The sequence below is a fragment of the Mizuhopecten yessoensis genome, unplaced genomic scaffold (genome assembly GCF_002113885.1).
Source record: "Mizuhopecten yessoensis strain PY_sf001 unplaced genomic scaffold, ASM211388v2 scaffold11055, whole genome shotgun sequence".
NCBI lineage: Eukaryota > Metazoa > Mollusca > Bivalvia > Pectinida > Pectinidae > Mizuhopecten > Mizuhopecten yessoensis.
The window spans coordinates 284,456-295,976 of record NW_018408856.1 but is presented as its reverse complement, the minus strand read 5'-3'; the positions used below and the strand labels follow the sequence as shown (position 1 = coordinate 295,976).

At 36.2% G+C, this 11,521-nt stretch overlaps 2 protein-coding genes across 2 annotated transcripts in view; one reads left to right on the top strand and one right to left on the bottom strand.

Moving 5' to 3' along the window:
• Positions 1-803, bottom strand: part of LOC110465108 — a 14,845-nt gene extending 14,042 nt beyond the window's left edge. The window contains exon 1 of the mRNA XM_021520695.1: positions 383-803. Coding sequence (XP_021376370.1) covers positions 383-593 — 211 coding nt within the window. The 5' untranslated portion in view covers positions 594-803. The remainder of the gene's footprint in view (positions 1-382) is intronic.
• The window catches only part of LOC110465107 (AP-1 complex-associated regulatory protein-like), a 64,220-nt gene that overhangs the window by 38,086 nt on the left and 14,613 nt on the right, over positions 1-11,521 (top strand). The window contains exons 3-5 of the mRNA XM_021520694.1: positions 2,508-2,528; positions 4,319-4,344; positions 8,340-8,436. Coding sequence (XP_021376369.1) covers positions 2,508-2,528; positions 4,319-4,344; positions 8,340-8,436 — 144 coding nt within the window. The remainder of the gene's footprint in view (positions 1-2,507; positions 2,529-4,318; positions 4,345-8,339; positions 8,437-11,521) is intronic.

Here is an 11,521-nt window from a genome sequence, read left to right as displayed (position 1 = left end):
CATGTTAATAACTTGATTGGAATTATAACCTTGAGTTGACAGTTTGATACTTTGAAAATTTTGAGCCAGCCCTACCCCCAAGGGCTGTAGGGTGGGGCTCAAGGGAGTCAGTGTGCTAAAATTTCTTCATTTTCCTTGTTTAGAATCAGAGGTGCTAGTTTCAAATCCTTTTTAGTCTGAAATCTGTATGCTTGATATTGAATAAGGTGGTTTTATTGTTTTTTGTCACTTTGAATAATATTTCTGTTCATGTTAAAAACGAAATCAACTCTCTGTATAAATATATCAGGTGACCATTAAGGCCCATGGGCCTCTTGTTTTCTGATACCATACTTTTCAATCGAATGTTTTCCGTAACTTTGATGAGTTCAAGATAACTCACCTGTTGCGTATTGAGCGGGAACGTCACTTTCAAGGCAGGTGTCTGAGCAGTTGGTCATTTTCCACAATCCAACTGATACGTCCACCTTTTCACGAATTGTCCTCTCCACCATCCATGAGCCAGTCGCATACCCGGCTATATACAGGGCAAGCGCAAGTGTGACCACCAGTAGACCAATTTTTGACCAGGTGGATGCGTCTCCAAACAACATCGTGCACAGTTAAAACACAATTTCTTTATGTATCTGTATCCTTGTGAGTACATCCCATTGTTAACGAAGAACATGGATTAAATTATTTCCATACATGTTCAGTGATACACACTTCTTTGTGTCATAAAGAGACGTTGCTGTTTTTTTTTTCTTTTCTGTCGGGTATCCGGTTGCTTACTCTGTAATGCTTTCTATGATACTACTCGAGAACACTCGAGACTGACGTCAAGCTGTAAATAGAATATACTTACATGAAAAAGACTTTATAACATTGGTGCAAACATATCACGTGATATGTTTTTGTTAAATGCGGCATGTGTGAATTTTATTGGCTCTTAAACCTGAATAAAAGATTTAAAGATTTTGTTTGAACTAGAGAAACTACTTTCAAATCATTAGTTGTCATTCATATACAATGGTGAGTGTTTGATACGAACGTACCCGGTCATTATTCGTTGTGTATTTCTTTGCATTGAATGGTCAACAAAGACAGTCTGGTCTGTCCTATCTCCGATTGTGGGGTCTGTCCTATCTCCGATTGTTGAGATATGTTTCATAGGTGCCCTGTTGTTAGCATTTACATAAACAATAGGGTTATTTCAAGATAATGTACGATAACGAAAATCTATAGAAATAAAGTCGAAAACCCGCAGAGATAAAGAGTAAAGACTTTAATATTTTATTTCAATCAATCTTCTTTTATTAATAGTGTAATTTGATGGCATAGAAATAGGTTACGCCTTTGAATAATACTTTGCAGAGAAAAGTAGAAGGCTCTTAGTATATGTAGGTCAAACGTCAGTGGACCCGAAACTGGACAGTACCCAAAACGGGACACTTGTGGGAAATTGCGACGCTGTTATGGTTTCTGAGCTTATTCAGGTGATTTGAATAAAAGAAAATACCCTTTCATGCCAAGGGTTAAAGGATAGGGATTTTCAAATTGGTGCAAAACCCTCGACAAGTCTAAGGGTTTTACCCTATTTGAAAACCCTCTGGTGAAGTTCACATCCTACACCTTCGGGCATGAAAGAAACTTATAAGCATTTTCTTGCTTAATACCATACCATATGTTCAGTGATTTTATTGTTTGTATATTAAAAAAATTACAAACATTCTAGCGTTGCTGACTCACCTGGTCAAAAAGCCAAGAGAGCGTATGCTATTGTTAGACTTTGAGTATATTTCCACTTCTCACATGTTACAACTCCCACAGACATAAAACTTGACATGAAGATAAAAAAAACCCATGAAGATAGTATTACATCATCATGTGTTCCGTGTGACCGATATTTTCCGCTTCACTGAGTTTGGTTATTCTTTGCGTTTTACTCAATGTTTATCAAAACAAGAACCGGGGACCGGGGCATATGTGTGTTATAAGCATTTTACGGTGTTTTTTTGTATCTTATTTTACTTGAAATGAAATCAATAGTGCTAAGACAATTAAAAATTACGCTATATCTATTCAATTCATTTATTATTTAATTATTTTATGAACACTGTTGAACGTGTAGATTTTATATGCTTATGATTTATATTTAAAAACTTATTAGATATACAGGTCATGTTTCTGTCGTGGGAACAGGTGATTGTCGTTAGGTTCACAAAGTTCCCGTGTATTCGGAATGGAAAGGTGTGTAATGTTGACCGTTCAGTAATTTCGCTTTTCATACTCTTTAAAGCACATAATGATATACCTGGGTTTTGAATATCACGAGCGGTTTTCATTGTACCATATCTGAATATCACAGCGGAGTATCAATGTATGTATTGTTGAATTGTTCAACAAGACAGTTACTGTTCACCTTAGAATCTTTTCTACTCATGTCATCTTTTAATAACCCCCCTCGCTTTCTCTATCTTTGGATTAATTATTGAATATAATATTAATACTTTGGTCCTCTATTTCAGTTTGAAAACCTCATGGATGATGTAAGTAAAATACAAGACACCTTTGTATAAGTGCATGTATCTAATATATATTCACCCGACATGGCCCTTTTCATCGACACTATTTGCCATTTAAAATCACTAATATACACGCTTATAACTAGTGTTCTCAGAACCACAATAGGCTACTACTTAACCTTTTATTTGAAAACATGAGGTGAGGTATTCCCCTTGTGCACTTCTCATTAGTTTGTCTACTAAGCCTATTATGTGTGTCCTTTTATATAACAGCTGCCTGGAGATATGCACTTTCTTCTAGATTATATTTTTAAGTAGTTTGTAATGCAAGGTTTTATGATAGAATGTTTCTTCTCTTTTCGCTCCGTATCGTCTGAATCATATACATTTTAATGTCTCTCGTCTAACTCCATCAAGGTTGGAATGACAAATGGTCGTTTTTGTAAGCCGGTTTATCTTATCGTTATTGGGGTTTCTACTAAGTGGTTGCTTAAGAACGCAATTACAAATCTAATGCATTATTGCCAAATACGTTTTAAGCTCAAACTTGTCTAAAACAAATACTAATGTTTTAGCCATGAGTAGAATATTTTCGGATAACAGTTGGAAGTAACATACAATTATTTTATTGGTATCTATATAATATAACTTTACTATCTTAACTTGCTTATTCGGATAATATCACTTAAACTTACACTCAATCCAGATTATATCATGTCAGTGTTTTTTCACTCTTTTATATGTTGCTTTGTAAATGGCTTCTTAAGAGTTATACGAGTTTTGTTATATTTACAATTACATCAAATTATGCTTTTTAGCTCACCTGGCCCGAAGGGCCAAGTGAGCTTATGGCATGGTGCGGCGTCCGTCGTCCGTCCGGCGTCAACTTTTTACTTTAATCAGCTTCTTCTGAATAACCAAGAGGCCCAGGCTGATGCTATTTGGCCAGTAGCATGCTGGGATAAAGGGCTACCAAGTTTGGTCAAATAAATGACCTTGATCCACTTTCAAGGTCACAGGGGTCAAATGTGTTAAAATCTTTAAACGACATCTTCTCAATAACCAAAAGGCACAGGGTACTTATATTAAGCCTGTAACATGCTGGGATGAAGGGCTACCAAATTTGTTCAAATCAATGACCTTCATCCATTTTCAAGATCACTGGAGTCAAATGTGTCAAAATCTTCAAACGACCTCTTCTCAATAACCAAAAGACCAAAGGTACTGATATTGGGCTTGTAGCATGCTGGGATGAAGGGCTACCAAGTTGTTCAAATAAATCACCACGGCCCACTTTCAAGATCACAGGGGTCAAATGTCGTAAATTATTCAAACGACTTCTTCTCAATAACCGAAAGGCCCGAAATGACCTTGACCAACTTTCAACCTAATGTCCTTGTTCGACATTCAAGGTCACAGGCGTCATATGTTTAAATCTTTTAATAGGTTCTAATGAATCAAACACTGATATTCTGCCTGTAGCTGTGTTTTAGTCCACTTTTAAGATAACAAGTGTGAGATTAATACCAGGTGAGCGATGCAGGCCCATTGGGCCTCTTGTTTATAAAAATAAATATAAATATATTACATCTTTCCTACATCATATATAATATGAATGTCTGCCAGTAGTTTAGAAGTGATCTTAGTGATACTTCTGTCGATAATTGCTTTGTGAATAACGTCTTTAAAAATACTGTGCTTTTAAATTTAAAAACAAGTAAAAACCTCATTGTTATACTTCTTGCTTTTCACTGATTCATTTCTTTATCGCTTTGATGTGCCCATTCATTTGGTGTGTTTTTTTCTTCCTGCAGGATAACCAAGTCGATGAAATGAGCAGGTAATCGTTATTCAAATTCTTACAACGTACGCTTTGTGGAAATATATAGAATTACCTGACACTTGACTATTTATGAAGATTTCTAAGTGAATGGTATTACGAATGCAAATATTTTAAGCGATGTAAAACCCACAGGTAAACAGGTAAACAAATACATAAATAAATAAACCATGCTGTTGAACAAATCCGTTATATTGAATACAAGAAGAGGATTTTTTCGTTTTTTTAGCTCACCTGTCCTTAAGGTCAAAGGTATCATCTTATGCATTGGTTTAGCGTCCGTTGGCCGTCCATTAATTTTTTTTGATATTTCTTTCTAGTAAAGAATGGCTTAGTTTTGGCCAAGAGCCTCCTTGGGTCAAAGCGACTCAATTTTTGTTAAAATAGAGTGTTCCCTCTAAGCAGAGGTGCGGGCCACTGTAGGTTAGCCAAACTTAAACCTACCTTCAGTACCGGTGTTTGAATTTAACCTAACGTGGCCCGGAGAATGTGCTTGCAAGGGAGTCTTCATGTTTAAACAGATGATGTTTCAAATATCACTTGGGCAAGGTGATCATAATTTATATGAATAAGGTTGGTGCGAAGATATATCTAAAATCAAACAGAATAAAGGATACATAACGGTCTACAAAATTCTGAGTAGATAGAAAATAATTGATATTTTGCTTTGATTATTATGCGTATTAAAAGAAATATTATCTTCTTAATTTTGTTCCTTGAATTGATTATGTTTTTTAAAATGATCGTATAAAAACGCTTCTGTAAAAGAACGAAAATTTGGACATTTTTATCCTATGACAGACATAAAATGATGAAATATGGGCTATTTTTTCTGCGTAAGATACACAGATGAACACTTTTGAAATAATGAACTTGCAGATGTCAGCTTGAACTTACAAACGGACCTTTTACTGTTTCATCATATGTAAAAATGGTATGTATTGTTTATAGGATATACCTGAAACGTATTGGCATGAAGTTGTTGTTGTTTTGTAATCCTTCATTTTGATTTCCTTACGCAATATATTTTATTTTGATCTAAACGAATGAAACGTAGGCTATACCGTCACAGGAACAAGGCCACGTTTATCAGGCCATCCTTTGAAAGATGAATTTCTGACACATATGTGTGATGGCACCTTTAACTTTGAAAATTAGTCCACCAGCGTAAGAGTATGTTTGAATTTTATTAAGTCCCCCATAAAGGTTTCCGACACTTTTCTCAGAAACTATAAGTTGGATCTTCAACTTTGAGGGATTATTACTGATAGCCTCTAGATGTGCAAACACATTTTTATTTTTCCGATAACGATCCAATATGGCCACTACGGCCTCTGATTGGCTAATACATTTTGAGCCATAGCTTTTGTTATATTTGGCGCATCAAAATAAATTTTAAGGAAAGTATCGGTATAGGACGTGCTCTAAAGTCGAAAAATAAATTGACATTGTCAACAAAATGGCCGCCACGAATTTTGAAATTTTTGGGAATTTAAAATTTCTGAAGGTGTTCGCTTAATTTAAAGATGGCTAATGTCACCTATCCTATTTTACATGCTTTATTGATATTTTCCAATGCATTCCAAATTTGGCATGTAGGTGTATGATGGTACGGCGAACCCAACCATGACATCTGCTTTCTAATTAGACTTAATGGCCGCCATATACTGGTTATTGATTGGTCGAAACTCCGTTATTGTTCGATTTTTGTGAAATTGGTTTACAGGGGTATTAGGGGACTGCGAATTCAATCGCATAGGTTATGTTGCTATATCAACACACGGAGGCTTCTGATTGGTCGAAATTAAAAGAGTGTTCGATTTTGATGACAATCAATATATAAGGGTATTAAAGGACTGCAAATTCAATCGCATACCTTCGTTGCCATAGCAACCACACAAAGGCTTCTAATTGGTCGCAATTTAGAAATTGTTCCTTTTCACTCAAATTTAATATGTAGGTGTATGAAGGCATTGCGATTTTATGATGCATCTTTGCGACTATGGGGTAGATATTGTTCGATTTTGATAAAAATTGGTATATAGGGGTATTAGGGGACTGCGAATGAAACAGCATAGGTTTCGTTGCCATAATAACTATATAGCAACCACACGGAGGCTTCTGATTGGTCGAAATTTATATATTGGTTGTTTTTTTATGAAATTTGGTATATCGGGGTATTAGGGGACTGAGAATTCAACTGCATATTTTTCGTTCCCATACCAACAGCATGGAGGGTTCAGATTGGTCGAAATTCAGATATTGTTCGATTTCACTCAAATTTAGTATGAAGGTGTTTTATGCCATTGTGATCCTTTTCTGATGCATCTTTGCGACTATGGGGGCAGTTTGGGGGATTTCTGTAATGGTCCGCCATTACAATTAGTACTTGTTTCATATTGGAATACCGTTATTAAGTGGATACTGTATTGTTTGGGTTGAAATTAGATTATTATTAATACTTCATGCATAAGCAAGATGCCAGATTTTGCTTTACTATTACAATTCAATTTGAACAACAACGATTAGTTTATTTATGGCACAATGATGAAAAGCATTAAAACCCGCTGTGTGCTACTAAGGGTGATTGATTTGTTTCATTGATGAAAAAATCATCTATTTATTTTATGTAAAGAACATCTATTAGTTACATTACATAGCGTTAGATGATCATTTTTATAAGTCTGTCATTTGTTAGTACAATGAAACCACGAACACTTCCTACATTGTTATAGACACAAATATTCCTAGGGTTTTAAATTAGGTTAGGTTATACATTTTATTTTAACCTTTCTGAACCAGAGCGCTGTAAAATGTGACCGCTCAAGTTATTTACACTTTGTCGGTAAATGAAAACGTTTACATTTAACAGCAAATAAATAACGTCAACTGTTAAATAGACCGAAGTCATCATATAATAGAAGGTTAGGCAAACACACCAGTATTTTATTGTTATTGAAACCTGTTTGTTGTGTCAATGGGTAGACGGGTATGGGTATAGTAAACAAACCAATAGCGACTAGCTTTTTGTCCAGCTGTTTGTGTGTGTTATGGACTTTAATACAAGTGAAGAATAATGTATTGTAATGACGCATGTACAATTTCTCAAACATGAACAGCCTTGAGATTTTTAATGATAGTGTGTTAGCTATGGAGATCAGTACGCAATACAATCTATGAATTGATCTCGCATGATTCATAATGTGTATCGAAAAGATTTTGATCAAGGCAATGGTTGTGTTGATTTAGTGCTGATATGCGTATATTTATATTTTGTATATTGGACAAGTAAGTCATTCTAACTGTAGATAAGATGAGGTTGTTCGGGCAATCCGCCCCCTTTTCAAGAGACAGAAATACCCTAAACAGTTACATCATATTGAAACAAGATTGAAAAAATACTAGGACAAAATGTAACTTATATTTAAGAATGTTAGGTTAGCGGAATTTACACTGACAGCATCGGTGACCATTGGTACTGTGTGTTTGCAATCTACAACAAAGATATTATTTATATGGGTACATTGTAAATAGGTTTCCTGAAAGTGGCTGTTTTCAACAAACATGAATTTTGTTTTAAAAAATGCAAAATTACCTCATTAACAAAAAGTGTAAACAGTAAAAGAAGCTTGCAATTAATTAGTGTAGCAATTAACTGAAAAGTGAGAGAGTGAATTATATCAACATCTTAACATACAAGGAATACTCAGAAACTAATTCAACATCAAACCAGTTTTGAATACATTGACGCACCTTTGATGACTGTCATTTGCTACGCCTTTCAGGTAGGATGATCATATTATCACGACCACCAAACGATTATGGTTTGGAAATGATTGGTTTGTCACATCCAATTAAGACACCCATGATGGATGTGAATAATTCATTCAGAGAAAGTTTGCATTCATTGTCCCCATTTGCATGTTATTTTGATTGTGATAATTGTTCGTGACTTTTTTGTTTCATATGGTTTTTGTTTTATTATTTTATGATAGGTTGGTGACCGAGAGGGAAAAACAACTAATAGCTTCAAAACAGTACACCGAACTCTTACATGAACAAAAACAGATTGATCATAAAATTGATAAGAAGGTATGCAGCCGTAGATATTTCTCTGTGTCACTGTAGCTAATTCTATATGTCAAAACCTGGCAAAATGATAAAACTTGGCTTTATAGTAGGGTTCAGTAAGGATCTGCAGAAAAAATCACTCGTTAAAACGATGGATGGACTTATTGAGTAATTAATTTGTTACGAAAGCCTGTTGAGTAAGTGTTAAAATTATATGGATATGAATAATAGGTGTTTCCTGAATTTTGATCAAGTGTGTGACTGCTAATAATGTGACGAACAAGTGGTAGTTTTCGTGTCTTTTCTTTACTTTCTGCTTAGTTTTAAATTGTTTGTAAAGCATCAGTTTTCGTATTTGGTAGATTATGTATGATTTTGGTATGTGTGCATCCGTTATTTTAACATTAGCCCCGATCACATGGTGTGTATATATTCATTCGTCAAGACATCGAAGCACTGTCTTTACATTTACTTTGTGGACTAAATTGATCGCGATTTATGAAAAAACAAACAATTATTCACGAAATGTTTGCAGATATGTCACGATGCAAGACAATAAAAGGTTCGGTGTGAGATTGGATTCACGAATTCACCATACCACAAAAATCGCGAAAACAATACTACCGCGAATTCTCCTCGTTCGACACTTTTTATTCATATTTTAAGCATGTTCATGTTCTGCGTATCGTTAATTGTTTAAATTAAAATACGCAGCAGACCTTAGTTATTCAGGTTGCGGGTTTATCCTAGGAAAATTAAAGACTTTTTAATGTAAACATTTTGCCGTGGAAATTCATACAAAACATACCTTCGACTATTACGGTTATACTGGTGATAAATCGTATTAAGAATCGAAGGGAGTCAAATGTTTCAATTAATGACTTTTATCTGGTAACTTGATTTTCTTGGTAGGTAGTCTGATTGTAAATGTCTTCTGAAGATCGGCTTGTTACGTGTTCGTAGTCTGATTGTAAACGTATTCAGAGGATCAGTTTGTTACTGGTTCGTACTCTGATTGTGAACGTATTCAGAAGATCAGTTTGTTACGGGTTCGTACTCTGATTGTAAACGTCTTCAGAAGATCGGCTTGTTACGGGTTCGTAGTCTGATTGTAAACGGATTGAGACGCTGGGTTTGTCACTGGTTCGTAGTCTGGTTGTAAACGTATACAGAGGATCGGCTTGTTTCTAGTTCGTAGTCTGATTGTAAACGTATTCGGACGATGGGCTTGTAACTGGTTCGTAGTTTGATTTTAAACGTATACAGAAGATCGACTTGTTCCGGGTTCGTAGTCTGATTGTAAACGTCTTCAGTGTAAACGTCTTCAGAAGATCGGCTTGTTACTTGTTCGTAGTCTGATTTTAAACGTATTCAGAAGATCGGCTTGTTACGTGTTCGTAGTCTGTTTGTAAACGTCTTCAGGAGATCGGCTTGTTGCGTGTTCGTAGTCTGATTGTAAACGTCTTCAGGAGATCGGCTTGTTACTTGTTCGTAGTCTGATTTTAAACGTATTCAGACGATGGGCTTGTAACTGGCTCGTAGTCTGATTGTAAACGTCTTCAGAGGATCGACGGTTATACTGGTGATAAATCGTATTAAGAATCGAAGGGAGTCAAATGTTTCAATTAATGACTTTTATCTGGTAACTTGATTTTCTTGGTAGGTAGTCTGATTGTAAATGTCTTCTGAAGATCGTCTTGTTACGTGTTCGTAGTCTGATTGTAAACGTATTCAGGCGATGGGCTTGTAACTGGTTCGTAGTCTGGTTGTAAACGTATTCAGACGATGGGCTTGTTACTGGTTCGTAGTCTGATTGTAAACGGATTGAGACGCTGGGTTTGTCACTGGTTCGTAGTCTGGTTGTAAACGTATACAGAGGATCGGCTTGTTACGGGGTCGTACTCTGATTGTAAACGTATTCAGACGATGGGGTTGTAACTGGTTCGTAGTCTGATTTTAAACGTATTCAGAAGATCGGCTTGTTACGGGTTCGTAGTCTGGTTGTAAACGTCTTCAGAAGATCGGCTTGTTCCGTGTTCGTAGTCTGATTGTAAACGTCTTCAGAGGATCGGCTTGTTACGGGTTCGTAGTCTGATTGTAAACGGATTGAGACGCTGGGTTTGTCACTGGTTCGTAGTCTGGTTGTAAACGTATTCAGACGATGGGCTTGTAGCTGGTTCGTAGTCTGATTGTAAACGTATTCAGAGGATCGGCTTGTTACTAGTTCGTAGTCTGGTTGTAAACGTATACAGAGGATCGGCTTGTTACTTGTTCGTAGTCTGATTTTAAACGTATTCAGAAGATCGGCTTGTTACTGGTTCGTAGTCTGATTTTAAACGTATTCAGACGATGGGCTTGTAACTGGCTCGTAGTCTGATTGTAAACGTCTTCAGGAGATCGGCTTGTTACTTGTTCGTAGTCTGATTTTAAACGTATTCAGACGATGGGCTTGTAACTGGGTCGTAGTCTGATTGTAAACGTATTCAGAGGATCAATTTGTTACTGGTTCGTACTCTGATTGTGAACGTATTCAGAAGATCAGTTTGTTACGGGTTCGTACTCTGATTGTAAACGTATTCAGACGATGGGTTTGTAAATGGTTCGGAGTCTGATTGTAAACGTATTCAGACGATGTGCTTGCAACTGGTTCGTAGTCTGATTGTAAACGGATTGAGACGCTGGGTTTGTCACTGGTTCGTAGTCTGGTTGTAAACGTATACAGAGGATCGGCTTGTTACTAGTTCGTAGTCTGGTTGTAAACGTATACAGAGGATCGGCTTGTTACTAGTTCGTAGTCTGGTTGTAAACGTATACAGAGGATCGGCTTGTTACGGGTTCGTAGTCTTATTTTAAACGTCTTCAGAAGATCGGCTTTTTACGTGTTCGTAGTCTGTTTGTAAACGTCTTCAGGAGATCGGCTTGTTACTTGTTCGTAGTCTGATTTTAAACGTATTCAGACGATGGGCTTGTAACTGGGTCGTAGTCTGATTGTAAACGTATTCAGAGGATCAGTTTGTTACTGGTTCGTAGTCTGATTGTAAACGTATTCAGACGATGGGCTTGTAACTGGTTCGTAGTCTGATTGTAAACGTATACAGAAGATCGA